General features: G+C 51.4%; 1 protein-coding gene across 3 annotated transcripts; it reads right to left on the bottom strand.

The window, feature by feature from the left end:
• Positions 1 to 974: 974 nt before the first annotated feature.
• Positions 975 to 8,329, bottom strand: TMEM61 (transmembrane protein 61). 3 transcript variants are annotated; one of them, XM_069861938.1, is made up of 3 exons: positions 8,280 to 8,329; positions 3,803 to 4,215; positions 975 to 1,496 (listed from the first exon to the last, which is right to left on the bottom strand). In XM_069861938.1, the coding sequence occupies exons 2-3, from the start codon at positions 4,150 to 4,152 to the stop codon at positions 1,211 to 1,213; spliced, it is 636 nt and encodes a 211-aa protein (XP_069718039.1). In that variant the 5' UTR covers positions 4,153 to 4,215; positions 8,280 to 8,329; the 3' UTR covers positions 975 to 1,210. The 3 variants fall into 3 exon arrangements, with proteins under 3 accessions (XP_069718039.1, XP_069718037.1, XP_069718038.1); XM_069861936.1 differs by having other exon boundaries at positions 3,803 to 4,216; positions 8,292 to 8,316; XM_069861937.1 differs by lacking the exon at positions 8,280 to 8,329 and adding an exon at positions 5,903 to 6,254.
• Between the last annotated feature and the right edge of the window lie 6,813 nt (positions 8,330 to 15,142).

Raw genomic sequence — 15,142 nt, 5'->3', positions numbered from 1 at the left:
GCAGAGCCTCATATTAAGGTGAATGCCAGAGCGCAGAGTGTTTTCAAGGGCTGGAGGGCTGCAGCAGGGCAGGAGGGAGTGTTCCAGAGCCTTTTTGGAGGCCAGTGGGTTGGGATAGTCCCTGCTTTCTCCAGCTGGGTGCTGGGGAACCACCAGTGGGACTGCCTTGGTGGGGAAGCAACCAGGCTGCAAAGGTGAGGATAAAGCCAGGGTAGGATGGAGCAGGGTTGATCTGTCTGGTGGGGAGTGAGGACAGAGCATCCCTCTGTCCTCTGTTTGCTTGAGAGGAAGCAGGAGTGTTAAAAGGTGTCCCCTTCCCACTGCACATCTGACAGCCAGACAGAAGTAGTGGCTTTAGTTAGCCTTTGGTTTGTTCCCTTGCTTGCCTGCCTGGGTAGGAAAGCATGTACCTGGCTCATGAAAAATAATATATTACATTAGAAATAATGTGTTACATTTTTCTGTGGCTCCACAACCACTCTGTAGGTCCACGGAGCGGATGGGGCAGGGCAACTTATTATTTCGGTGGGATGGAGCAACTGGCAGCAACCCTGGATGAAGTTGGCCTTTCCTCTGAGTGAGGCTGCAAACTGATCCGTGATGGGCAGGGAGGGGGTTGTGCCGCTTGGGTTGTCTTTTTGTAGGCTACTGCCTGAAATGCCAAGTGCACTCAGATGCCCTGAATGCAAGCACCGAGCCACTGAACATCTCTAAACTAAATGAAGTGAGGCACAGGATGTCAGTATGTGGGGTAAGCAAGGTGGAAGGGATTGAGATACAGCTGGAAGGGACATTGAAAAGGCAGAGGAGCATATGGGGCAGCGCGGAGGGTGTGTTTCTCCAGCCAGATTCCTTGTCCTTTGTTGCAGTTTATATATATCTCTTGCTCTGGGTTGGCAGCTCCTGGTGTGACATCATCTTCCTGGGGAGATGCTCTTAGTCAGAGCAGGGAATGCAAAGGATTTGCAGCCACCAGTGGTTTTATTAAAAATACAAAGGCTTTCAAACATGCCAGTTAGCCCTGCCGCTCCAAAGACATCGCCCGCAGGACCCACAATCCCAACTGCCCAAACAGGTCACTCGGAAGGCCAGATGGACCCTTTCCCCTTGTCGCCCAGTCCCCTCTCACCCCAGCAATGGAAGAGGCTCAATTTAAAGCTGAGGGACTGGGCAGCCACCCGCAGAGTCCCAGCCCCTTCCCACCATCAGCTCAGACACCCCGGACACTGATGTTTTCGTAGCTGGGGGGAGGCGTTGCCTGTGGCTCTCCGGGGTGCTGTGTCTCCAGCCAGGATGGGCTGGGGCGGAACAAGGCGCTGTCAGAGGAGCTGCGCCGGCGGCCACCCTGCCAGCTTTGGTCTTCCTCCAGGTAGCGGTACAGGGGCGGCGTGATCTCCTCCTTCCTCCCTGGAGGATGGATGTAGGCTGGGGCATCGTGGGCAGGTCTGCAGGTCAGGGCTTCTTCATAGGTGGGGATGGTGCTGGCATCCCAGGTACTGTGAAAGAGGAAGAAAGCCAGCAGCACACCCCGTTAACTGGAGCAACCTAACTCCCAACAACTGGAGCATCCCTGTGCCTTGTCAACCAGAGTATTCCAGTGCCGCATCAGCCAGAGCACCCCAGCACCTACCAACCACAGCATCCCAGTGCCTTGTCAACTGGAGCACCCCAGCACCTGTCAACCAGAGCATCCCGGCACCCATTAACCAGAGTATCCCAGTGCCCCGTCAACCAGAGCATCCCAGCAGCCCATCAGTCCCATCAACTGGAGCATGCCTGAGCACAGAGGACAGGCACACGCTGTGGACGGCAGGTTTTGCATGCCTGGGGTTTACTGGAAGATTGTGTCAGCCACTTCCCAGCACCAGGAGGATGGAGAGCTAGGTGGGAGGAAGGACAGAATCCACTAGACCTTGCCACAAAGCAACACTACCCAGTTCCCCCTGGGTTTATTAACCGCTGATCCAAGAAGAGGAGGGCAAGGGAGCCTCGAAGAGCTGCCACCTCTAGAGTTAAGGGCTACAACTGCAGGGCTGACCACAAAATAGCAGAGGTGCTAAGTCTAGAGACATCTGTCCCTCTGTTCTGCACTGAACTGCTTCCCAAGGGCCAGAGAGCATCCTCATCGTCTGCCTAACCCCAAAGCCACCCCCAAAGCACAGCAGCTGCTGGCATCTGAGTGAGCAGCCTTAGCTGGACATCCTAGTTCAATGTGGCTGTGCCCCCCCCACCCATGCCCGTCAGAGCCCTCCATGTGCCAGCTAAGCTTGGTGCCACTTCCAGCAGCGCTTTGTTGAGCAAACACAGCTTGTGTACAGGGAAAACCTCCACCCAACCTTTGCCCTTTACACGGTCCTGCTCGGCACCCTATGGAATGGAGCAGCTCCAAAGATGGGGAGGCTCCGAAAGCAACCCGCTGCCTGCTTGCTTTTGCAGACACAAACCCAGAGCAGTGTGCTCAGGGAGGCTGCAGGCACTGGAGGGGCACAGCTGGTCCAAAGGGAAAGCTGTAACGTTCCACAGAGATTCTTCCATTGCAAAGGTGGCCGCCGCCTGTCCCAGACCTACCTCCCTGAGCACTCGTGCCTTGGCCTCTGCCAAACAGCCTCAGCTTGCAAAGGGAATCTGCCTTGGAAATGCAGAAAGGGGGATTTCTCCCAGCATAAAATGCTTTGCTGCGCAAATGCTAACACAGTGAGGTATGAGGAGCTACTCCAGCACCAGTAGTGCCAGGGCACTGTCCAGAACAGGAGCTGGGAGCTCAGGAAAAGAGACATTCCTGATGGGGAGCACAGCAAAAGGCTGCACAGGAGGAGGAAACCCCCAAGACCGCCCAGATCGGCTCATGATCTCATTCCCAGCTACTCAGACAGGCACCAAAACCCTCAGAGAACCAGAAATGTGCCTCCCACACCAACTGAATTTGTATGGGCTTGTGTTCTTAAGAGTTTCATTCAGTGCTGCTTTTCCCTAGAGCCAGATTTATGCCGGAGCCACGATCTTTGCTGTGACCCCATAAAACAGCACTGGGAAGGGCTGTCTGGCTGAGCTTCCACAATAGCCTCTGAAAAAAAAAAAAAAAAAACAAACCCTTTTGATCGAAAAACTTGTAAATCAAGAAATAGGAGTAAATCTCAGCCTCATACAGGAAGAGTCTGGGGACCCAACAAGCCACCAGTGGTGTCTGGGTGGTGTTTGGGGTCTTCCCAGACCCCAAAATGGACTACCTAGTGGGTCCCTTCACCTTCACTCCTATCTCACTTAATGCCAGCCTGAGGACTGTTGTCCTCCTTTTTATCACCTTTAACACAGATTTTGTGTCCATTAAAGAGAGCACAAACCCTGTCATCCTTACGAGGCACTGCAGACTTTCGGCACCAGGGATCAAGACAGATGAGTCAACACGGATCCAGGATGAGTCACCCCAGCTCCCAAACCCAGACCTTCTGGCAGAAAACCAATGTGGTCTTCTGTTTGGTGGCTATGCTAAGGAGCTGTGTTCCTCAGTCAGTGATGGCCCCACAGGGCAAGGAGAGCTGTGTGTGGCTGAGCCAGTGGGCACAGAGGGTGCCCACAGCAAGGTTAGATTGCAGGGGCTTGGGTGGAGGTTGATGCTAATGAGCAAAAGTAGAAATGGGGTCTGAGCAGCAGCCAGCAGCACGGCCGCATCAGTGCTCATCTGAGCTCACCAGCAAGCAGGCCTGGAGCAGGCTGAGGTGTATGGCCATGCCAGAACAGTCCAACCCGCCCTTGACTTCCTCCCACCCAAGCACCACACGGGGTGCACCCACCTGGCACCCACCTGCAGTTCCACTTCTCCAGAGGTTCCGCGGGGAAGTACTGCAGGTCCCTGGGGAAATGGTACTGGTAGCGGCGGGAGACCACCCTGGCATTGGCTTTCACGGACCAGAGGAGCCCAAAGAGGAGGAGGATGCCACCAATGCCACAGCAGAAGAAGCTGACGGAGCGGAGCAAGGCATTGGAGGAGGAGCTGGGAACCGCCTTGGCTTCCTGGGGAGGCAGAAGGCGAGTCCCGCTGCTGGCTGTGGAGCCCACCTCCCCGTCGCTCCACCAGGCAAAGCACAGCGTCCCTGTCACCAGCAGCACGGCCCCAGTGATGGTCATGCCGTAGCGGAAAGAGGCAGCTGCCATCCTTCGTGAGGAGATTTTAGGATGGGAGAAGAGTGAGATGAGGCATAAGAGAGAGCCCACGTCCTGCAAGACAATAAATGGTCTGGGTTTGAGTGCGACAATGTCATGGAAGACCTGCCAGAGGAGAAAACTACTGAGGTAGGACCTGTCTGGGAGTTTCACACTCTTTAGCTTGTTATTATCAGCCATCAGAAGGGGCTTTTCCACCATCGCATATGGGAAGCCCTTGGGCACAGCAAAGTCAGCCACCAGTTTGGAGCTATAAACTTCCCAACAGCATCACAAAAACATCATAATTTTCAAGAAATGACCCAGTGCTCCCATGGAGGCAGGATGAGAGCCCCACCCAGGGGAGCTATGGAGGCAGTTCTGGGGACTTGCACAGATCTTGTCTTTGGCTTTTATTCCAGACTTCCTCCCAAGCTTGGAGGAACACCAGCTGGGTTTCTGGTCTCAGCAAGTCTTATGGGAGAGGTTAGGGAAAGGGACATAAATTTAAGATGTCGTCACTTCCAAATTACCAGTGTATATATTTTCTCATCTGAAACTGAAACTAAACTGTGGTGACAGCAGGTGACTGGCATCGCTAGTCAAAAGCCCACAGCCCAGGGGATTCGGCACTGCACTGCTTCTTGCTTTCTCAGGGAAAATGGCCAAGTACCACCTCTGACAGTCACAGAGCTGCTGTTTCAGGGGAAACCCTCTGCTGGCAACCCAAGGGGCTCACCTAGGGATGGCTTCTGAGACACCAAGTGAGCAGCGACCCCAAAGAGCTCTCCTGTTACTGTTGGAGCCCACAACAGCTGCACTCCCCACCACAACCAAGCTCAGGGCAAGGATGGGAGCAGGAATAAATGGGCGTCTCCATTAAAAGTCAGGAATGTGCTGGATAAAAGCCAAACCCTTCGAGAGGTTATGACATGCTGCTGAAGTCAGCATTTCTGCTATGCCAGGGGGACTAAGGCAACAGGCCACTGAGATCTATGAGGCTTTTATTGACCCAGCTATGATGTCCCATTTTGAGACACTCTAGAAGCAGAGAGGGGCTTCAGATATTTTGAAGGTGGGTTAAATACCCTGACACTGGAAGAATCTGCTCAATCTTCCTCCAAATGAGCTTTTGCACATCAAATCTTACTCCCCCCAGGTCAGCTCCAGCACACACCTTCTCAGGTCCCCAGTACGATTGATCCTGCAGGTGTTAACACCACCTTCACCATCCCTATCACTGTTTAGGGTTGGTTTGACAATGAAAGAGATGAGGCATTGTCACATGTTCCTGCTGCGTGGCACTTGTCAGCTCAATATTACATGCTGAGAGCAACTATCCTCCCCCAGGAAAAAACTGGGGAGAGGGAGCTGGTTTCTGACCTCTGGGGCTCTCATTCCCCCTTGCTTTGTCCAGCATAAAACAAGCATCTGGTCTCTGGGCATGGAGATCCCCAACTAATCAAACAGCACCAGCAACCAGGGAGGCAGAGAGGTCCCATCACGTCCCCTCTGGCCCTGTTCACTGACCAGCAAACAGATACAGGTACAGCTCCCATTTCTTGATGGACAAAAAGCTTTGGACCAGGTGGGAATTAATCACCAGCACCCCTTTACAGATTCAGTCTTGGGTGACACCTTTGCAAGGGCTCCTCATGGTGGCAGTGCCAGTGGAGAGCCTGCACGTTAGGGGCTGTCCAGAACGGAGATGTGGCTTAAGCACAGAGGTGGATGGAGAGCTGTGTAGGTGACCCACACTCACCCCCAATCTCCGCCTTCATCACTTTGCCTGTATGTCAGTAAAATGAAATTAATCTGGTGGCTTTGGTCTCCATTCCTCCAGGCAGGGCTTTCTTCCTATAGCGGGGATTCAAATTGTACCTCAAATTGTACCGAGCCAGAGCTAAGGAGGGAGCAGAAATCACACATGGACTTGGCGTGATCAAGGATAGGTGGAATCACATTATTTCAAGCCATTATTTATCAGATGGGCCCACTAAATGGAAAGCCAAATTACTTTGTAGTGAAAGAAACATCATTTGATCTAATCTATGTTTAATGAAGAAATCTGATGAGAAGTGGGATTCAGGAAGCCTCCAGGAAGGCTGCGGGACTGGGAGCCTTGACAACATGCTCCAGTTCTCATCTTGAGGTCATGAGCCCCAGTAACCACCCAGGCTGCTGGTGGCCAGAGGTCCCCTCTAGCAGCCACTGTCACCCACCAGGAGGGAGGTGGTGTTCCTGGGCTGAGAGGAGTCAGAAACTCCCCTCTTAATGAAGAAACATGCCTGAGCTGAGACAGAGAAGGCACTGTTAGAGACCGGTTAGAAATGCTGGCTGATCGGCATCCCCCAACTCACCATCGAACACAAGCAGGAGACAGCAGGCAAGCTGGGCTCATACTGCCTTGCAGTCACAGATGCTCAGGAGAGTGCAAGAACCCTACTAACCTGTGAATCCAGCTCCTTTTGAGAGCATCACATTTACCTGGAAAATTTTCAGCTGATGTGAGTTGAAAAAAAAAAAACCAACCACCCTACAACCCCAAAAAACCTCCAGCAAAGCTCTCGATCCAACTGCATGGAAATTAGGTAGCTCCAAAGCGAAAGCCTGGCTTGAAACAGCACCAAGAGCTGAAATGTTCAGCTCCTGCAGTCAACAGTCTTCTCATTTTGGAGCCAGCCTGGTGAGGTTTGGGAGAGGCTGCGATTCTCCTGCCCAGGCACTGGGAATTTTCAGCCCCTAGCACCCTGCACATCTGGGACCAGCGGCAGTGAGGAGGAGGCGGAGAGCCTCTGGGAGATGACAGATTGACAGCCTGAGAGAATAAATTCTTCTCTTTTTGACAAAAGCAGCGCAGAGAGCAATGCTAAGAGCTTCTCCATCCTACCCAGCACATGCTCCTGCAGCACGTGTGCAGGGGTGGCTCCTCTGTGCTGGGTGACATCGCCATCCCACTGTCGCCTTGCCAAGCCCCCTCTCTGGCTGGCACGGCTCTCCTGGACCTCTTTTAAAGCCACACAATGTTTTCCCTCAGCGCACCAATCAGTTGGAAGAAGAGGCTGAAGGAACAGGGGCAGGAGGGGAGGTGTGAGGCTGGGGCAGGATCCAAGCCCCTGCTCCCCAAGCTCCTCTCCCAGGCCGCTCCACATCTCGCACGTAGAATCATAGAATCATAGAGTCCAGAATTCCAACCAGGCTGGAAGAGACCCACCGGAGCATGGAGTCCAACCATTCCCATCAATCACTAAACCATGTCCCTTAGCACCTCGTCCACCCGTCCCTTAAACACCTCCAGGGAAGGTGAATCAACCACCTCCCTGGGCAGCCTGTTCCAGTGCCCAGTGACCCTTTCTGTGAAAAATGTTTTCCTAATGTTCAGCCTAAGACATGAGGTCTCCCGGTTAGCATTTCCAGCACAGGTTTCACGGAGGGGCTACCCCTCTGAGGAGAGCAATCACCATCTCCCAAACACCCATCTCCACTCACCAAGCCACCTTTACACTCTGTTCTGTCCTGTCTCCTCCTTTGACCTGCTCCCAAACAGTCTTTCCCGGGAAACAGATTTGTACAAACAGATACAAACGTGAATAGTTTACATAGCTCCAGTAAGATGCTGAGAATAGCATCCCCCATATAAAGTTATGCAGATGGTGATTCACAGGGTCTAAGCATTACTCAGAAAAAAACCGCTCTTTCCCAGCGAAACAAGAAATGAAAAGAGTTTTGAATCTCTCCCACTGGCATCAAGAAATCCACCTCCGCATCCCATCTTCGGGGCGTTTGCAGCCTGTCCTTCCCCACACCTGCTGGAGACCTTGAACCGCAGGTAGATGTGCCGAAAGGAACCCGGAGGAGACACCTGCCTTGGGCTGAATTTCCCGTTACCCCTGTGATCACTGCTGGGGGGGGTCTCACCTCTCCAGGCAGAAGCAATAACGAAGCTTTCGGAAGGGCGGCCGGGCAGCTCTCAGCCCCGCGGGGCTCGGACGGAGCTGCGGCCCCGACGGCGCCGACACCTCCTCCGGCCCTCGGGGGGTTGGGGGGATGTCCCCGCCGGTGTCCCCTCCGGCAGAGCCGGGGCCGCGTCCCCCCCCCGCCCGGTACCCGCCGCCCCGCACTCGCCGCCCGGTACTCACCGCCCGGTACCCGCCGCCGCCAGCCCCGCTCCGCACGAGCGGCGGCTCCGCGGAACCGGCCCGGGGGCGGGGGGCGGGGCGCTCCCCGCGGGGATCACGGGGCTCCCAGCGCTCCCTCTGGGGCTCCTGGGGCTCCATCCCGGGGCTCCCGTTCCGGGGCTCCCATCGCTCCATCCTGGGGCTCCCGTCACTCACATCCCTGGAGCCTGGAGAAGAGGAGGCTTGGGGGGGAGACCTCATTGCTCTCTACAACTACCTGAAAGGAGGTTGTAGAGAGGAGGGTGCTGGCCTCTTCTCCCAAGTGACAGGGGACAGGACAAGACAGAATGGCCTCAAGCTCCGCCAGGGGAGATTTAGGCTGGACATTAGGAAAAAATTCTTCACAGAAAGGGTCATTGGGCACTGGCAGAGGCTGCCCAGGGAGGTGGTTGAGTCACCTTCCCTGGAGGTGTTTAAGGGGCGGTGGACGAGGCGCTGAGGGGTATGGTTTAGTGTTTGATAGGAACGGTTGGACTCAATGATCCTGTGGTTCCTTTCCAACCTAGTGATTCTATGATTCTATCTCTGACACAAGCTCACTTTGTGACCACTTCAGTTCTCCTCACCTCTCTGTCAAATACCAGTACTGCCCCTTTCCCCAATTCCAGGTGGATCTGTTTACCCTGCAGCACTCATGAACATGTCTGGGTGTTAAACAAGAGGCAAGTGCTCTGATCTGAGGCTCAGGATGGTCCATACGATGGGCATCGGGACTCAGGCACACTTTCTCACTGCACAGGTGGAGGTGGATTTTATTCACAGCTGTTTGCCGCACGGTGCTGTTGCTGTGCACTCTCACACATCCACTGTGTTTTTCTTCAGCTACAGCTCAGCATCGCTGGCAGAAAAAGCCATTTCTACACCATAGCTGAGCCCTGGGCTGCTGTTCCTGCACTGTTTGCACCTCCTCACTTTTCTGGTTCAAAAGCAGCTCAGGGTTCATCTGCATAGACTGCAGGGGCCGATGCACAGCCTTGTCGTGTGATCTGTGATGTGCTTTGTATATGCTTGGTAGCCACTCAGCCTACTGGAAAATGTGCGGGAGTGCAGCCCTTACGGACATTGGGGAGCTTTACAAACGGAAAACTGAGGCACAAAGAGGGCTGGTTCACAAGGGGCTGTCCTGGTAGCAGCTTGGGTCTCCATCAGAGGAGCATGGGGCTGGGGGCTCCCAGGCCAGCACCCCAGCACGGCCTCACCCACCAGGCTGGGATGCAGCAGAGTCCTCAAACCCCAGGGCGCAATCCCCAACAACAAATCCCACACCCCTAAACTCTGTGGTTCTTGCTCCTTGGCAGAATGGCTTTTGGCCCTGGGGGTTCCAGGAGTTAACAGCTGGATTCCTTTGCCGCAGATGTGCCGATGCGAGCACCCACATTAGCATCCATGAGTGAGTGACGCAGGCACCGTGATTCACCAGTTCTCCTATTAAAGGACAATGAGACATTTCCTTCTCATTACCTGCTCGGATACAACATTTAATTGAAATTTGATTGTTAAATGGCTTCTGAAGCACTTCAAGGTGGCATTGGCACACAGCTCGGTGTGCTCTTCCTAGCACAGGCCTGCAGAGAGTGAGGTGGCTCTATGCCAATGCACTGCTCCGGCCCTTTAGTCCTCTGGCCCCATAACAAGTTAGGATCTTCTGCCTTCTCCAGAGAGCTGCACGCAGCCCCAAACCCATGACAAAGGTCTTGCAACAGGGCAAAAGCTGTAAGTGCTGAGTGTGCCCATCACAGACGAGTGCCAGCACCTCTGCTTAGCAGGATCTAGCCCAGACTTCATTTTCGCTTTCTGAGAACTTCTCTGCTGGTGGACAGGGTGCTGCAACACGTCACAAGGCACAGGCAAAGGGCTTCTGCAGAATAAAGACAGAATATCTGCGCAAATTATGTAAACCATCCCATGCATGCTGAAACTGCGGTGGAGAAAAGATTTAAAAGACAGTTAGAGCTACTGCAAGAACAAGAACAAAGGAGGAACAGAGAAAGAGAGATTGTTCCAGTAATTGCCTCCCCCAGGTAAGGATGCTGTGCCTGAAAGATGCTGCTGGCACAGTGGAAAAGTGCTTCTTTTTGATTCACTGTTCACCACATTTTGCTGCTGCAGCAAATTACATGTAAAATCTTGCATTTCACTGGATAATCAGGCTAAAAAATCAGCTTTTTCAACGCCTCGTGTGTGTATGTGTGTGTATGTGTGTGTATGTGTGTGTATGTGTGTGTGTGCCCAGGCACACGCTTGCACTTTCTGTCTCATCACAACAGGGTGAGTGACACCAAAGCACCAAATCAAGAGTCAGTTTGGGTGCACCAGGGCACCAAGTCCAGAGAAGAGGAGCCCCAGCTCCTTACTAAGGCCTTTTTACCTGGGACAGGGGTGTCAACTTCCTGGGGCAGGGTGCAGGTCTCCATCGGTGATTTGGTACCCAGCTGCCCCTGGCAAGGATGGTGCGACCCATAATGGTCCCACTAGAGTCACTGATGAGGCTTTAGGGAACGTGTTTCAGCAGGCATGAGGTGCCTACATTGTCTAGATCCACGCAGAAGCTGTTTCCACAGGACTGGTATGACTTGTGCCTCCCCTCAGCATGGGCTGTGGGGCACAGCAAAGCTGGGTGCTGCCTGTCAAGCCAATAAGGGGCTACAGCACGCAGCCATGAGGATGTGCAGATGGAGAGGAGTTCTGCACCCAGTACATGTAAAGCAAGGGAGAAACCTCCTGTTATTTATCTTTGCCTTAATTTGCATCTTCTTAAATAGCTAATTAGTTACATTCATTGATATACTGGGTCAGGCAGTCCTAGTTAATCCAGTAAGTAAATTTAGGCATTGAATATATTTGTCCTACATCTTCAAATGTTGCGACGTTCACCAATGTTCTTGGGCTCTCTGCTGGCCATTCCTGGTTCTGCTCTTCAAGAAGCTGGAGGGCTTAAGACTTACTTGCTCTCCAGCAGGAAAATCCTAGCGTTTAGATGAGGAAGGTGATCATCCCCATGACCACAAAGCGATGTGCGTTTGTCGTGGCCACCTTCACCAAGAAGTATTCTTTCTGCAGACAGCTATTTTTTTTCCCCAAGACTTTACTGACTGCAAAAGCCCATTTTGTACATAATATATCTTATTATTTAGTTCCAACAGCTTTTACTGGATTTGAATTGCAACAGAAAAGCGAGATTACATAAACTACATTCAGCTCAATCACTTGCTTAATATCAGTTTCTGAAGTGGTTTCTGCACTAGTTATGTCAGTCACCTAGCAAACCTCTGGACCAAAAACTTCTAAGCGTTTTAAAGCCTTGAAGTGTCCTATCCTGACTGTAACATGTCCTAAACAATAAAGGCACACCATGCTGAGGAACGTGGCTAAAGTGGGAAGCCCCGGAAAGGGAGTGGTACTGATACCTTTATCCAGAGATCTTTAAGGATGAGCACTGATCTTAAACTCCTTTTGCTTTTCTTTCAGGACTTGTGTTCATATAGGAGCACCAGGCTGAGGTGCCACCTCCTGCTGAGGCCATCGTGTAGATATAAGGGCATGATAAAACTGTGGGTTTCCTGTAAAGGACATTTCTCTGATGCAAATGGGGACAGTAGGAGCTTCCTAGGAGCTTTCCATCAAAATCTGCAACGGATTTCAAATTTGCCTTAAAAAGGGTGTGAAAATGAAAGAGTTAAATCCTGATGCCTCTGGTCAATCTTTAGTCAGGTAAAACTTTTCTGGAGATTTTTGCCTTAGGGAGGCACCATGCACTGTGCACATTTCAGGTCTGAGCTTCTTCTTCTGGGAAGATGCACCATGTGCAGCCACCCCATCCAACATATTTTACAGGTCGCCAGCGTTGTGGCTCTACCAGAGCATAAGTTGCCGTTTGCCTCATGGTGAAGAAACATCAGTTTGCAGCCTTGTAGGCTCCTCAGTCAAGCTTGATGCTGGTCGTGAGTGCAGCCACCGTACCTGATCAGAGGCAGCTATCAAAGATCTGCACTGACTGCTGAAACGCAGCTGCAGTTAGCTTTACTCCACACACTGAAGAGCTGAGGACTGAGCCCCTGTGTGTCCTTGATTCCAAATCTTGATGGTTTAAAAGTAGCAAGCACATATAAGCAAAGACAAAAGTGCCTAAATTGGCTATCCAGTTGTATTCGGCATTATGTGCAGGATGAACTCCATCTACTCTGACATCCCTGAGACCCTGTGTAGTCTCCATGTCTCCACTGCTCTCAGCTATTACAGCAGTCTCCAGGGAGTAGGTAATGGGCTTTTTTTTCTCTTTTATTTCCAGCATGAAAATGCAAAAGAGAACCTTAAAATCAGCATTAATTATGATTTTTAGAAAAAGGATAGAGGAGATATCTAGCTCTTCTTGTCACCGCCATATGTGGAGCCATGAGGAAGCCCTTGGTGTCAAACACACACCGGTCCCAGATGCTCCATGGCTGTTATCCTTTCCCAGTGCCCCCTGTATTATCCCACCTCCTGACCTGGCATCAGGCTGCCCACAAGCACTTGCTTACATCAGTGTGCTGTGCTGGGAGGTTGCTGAGGGTCATTATGCTTCCAGCAAACCCTGCAAAACTTTTGTTGGAGGCATGAGAGCCTGAGGAGATATGCAAGGTATGGCTGAAAGGAGGCAGCACTTTTTACTAGTCTATGGGACACACAGCTTGAAAAACTAAAATCCAAACAGACTTTCAGGCACAAAAGCTCTCCTGCAGGTCAGAGTATTTGTGGCAGCACCTTATGTCTGAGGGTTATATGTGACGAGGTGCATGGGAAAGCTGCTCTGCTTCTTATACCAGCTTGGGAGACAGGTGTTATGCAGCTTGCTTCTGTTTTCTTCACGACATGTGGTCTCTGTTTCAAACAGCAAATGTCACTCTCTTCCTTCCAGCTGCAGTGATGTTGCTCTGGTTGTACTGCTGTGCCCCAAAGCTTGTCTGCTTCCTTCCAAGCTTGTCTGTAACGTTGTCTGTTGACCTAGTAAAAGCAGTTACTTCTGCCTGCACAATTTGCCTCACTTTTGACCTGGCACATTCACATCTTCTTCCCTGAGTTTCTAGGTAACTGCAGACAATTTCAAAATCCTGCGAAAAATGACAGGTGAGTTTGGGAAATAAAGGGCTGCGACTTCTCTCATACAGCATTAAAAGTGTCAAAGCCAGGCTGACTGTGGATATCAACCCTCATCTCCAGTGAAGCCAAGGGCAGTGCCACGGCCCCCTTAACAAGGCATTTGGGTCACACTGCAGTTAGGTCTGCAGATTAAGGCCCCAATCCAAACATGTTCTCCTGATTTGCTCTCAAAAGAAACAGCAGTAGCTAAAGCTTTGTCCTTTGCAGGTGCAGAAGCAGGTTGTTCTTATCTCTTCCCTCTATGTGTCAGAGCAAATCAAACCCTCTACTGGCCTAGGAGAAAGAGAAGGATGTGAAGGTGAGTAACAAGCATCTATAGGGAGGCATGTGAAGAACAGATGGAAAACATTGCCTAAATTTCTTACATTCAGACTGAAAAAGAGGTTTCTGTCTCCCATATTGACTTACCATCAGCATCTCAGCCTGTGACAGGACCTCAGAGAGAGAGCCCATAAGAAGCAGCAGCCCTGAGAGAGAGACCTGCCACCCGATGGGGAACATAGGCTTCCCTTCTTGACCTCCCAGTGAAGTCTCCTGGGTCCCAGAGAGTTAATCTTCCTCCCCAAAATATGCCTTGTCCTTTCTTTAGCCAGGAGCTAGTCTGGCTACACATCTTATTTGAAGAAGTGTAGCTTTTACTACACATCTCTGGAGGTGTAAATACTCCTGTGCCAAAAAACTGACAACTCTTGCTGGCAAGCAACTCGTTGCCTTGCGGAGGGATGAAACTCTCCTCCCTCCGTCATTCACTGTGCTGCTTCCAGTAGGAGAGAGCTCATCCCAGCTCTATAATCTATGTTAGTCTGGATGTGAATGGACAGCTCAGTGCAATGAAAGTTCAGAGCTTATTATAGGCTCTTGATTGATACTAGAGATAATGGTAATTAACTGCTCTGGGATGACAATAGCTTGCTGCTGGCTAATCTCCTGAGGACTTTATTAAGCATTTTGTAAAAAAATATGCTTTGCCAAGGGTGGAGAGGGCAGAAATAGATAGAAAGCAGTTGTGCAATTCTCCAGCTCCGCACACAATGCCTGAGAAGATTTTAATGTGAACTGGAGACAGGATCTGTGTGTTTACCCATTCTCGGACCACTGGGAGTCACAGCGGTTCTGCGTACAGGTATAGAAAGGTCACTACTTCCCATTGTCACAGTTTTGCAGCCATCACATTTCTGCATTTGCTACAAGTACAAAAAAAATTGGGTTTTGATTGTGTGAGGAAGTACTGGAGTTGCTGTCTCATTCTACAAGAATCATAGAATCATAGAATAACCAGGTTGGAAGAGACCCACCGGCTCATCGAGTCCAACCATTCCTATCAAACACTAAACCATGCCCCTTAGCACCTCGTCCACCCGTGCCTTCAAGTTTGCCAAACTGAACTTTACAGGAATCTCTTGTATTAAATGAGACTGAGCACTCCCACCCTCAACACCTTTCTGTGCAGACCCGTTTGCCAATCACCTATTTGCAGGGGTAAGGACCACTCTAGTTATTAAGTCCTCAGTCCGAAATTGTTCTCTATCTCTATGAGATGATCCACACACAGGAGCACAAGCTTGACACCCACAACAGAAAGGAGCAGAAACCTCTTCTGTAAGCCTCCAGCTTTCTTCTGCTCAGATCCATCACATGGGAGTGAGTCACTTCCCGATGTGGACTGACACCAAGGCACATCTGCC

The sequence above is a fragment of the Phaenicophaeus curvirostris genome, chromosome 8, assembly GCF_032191515.1.
Source record: "Phaenicophaeus curvirostris isolate KB17595 chromosome 8, BPBGC_Pcur_1.0, whole genome shotgun sequence".
Lineage (NCBI taxonomy): Eukaryota > Metazoa > Chordata > Aves > Cuculiformes > Cuculidae > Phaenicophaeus > Phaenicophaeus curvirostris.
This window is presented reverse-complemented; position numbering and strand designations above follow the sequence as displayed.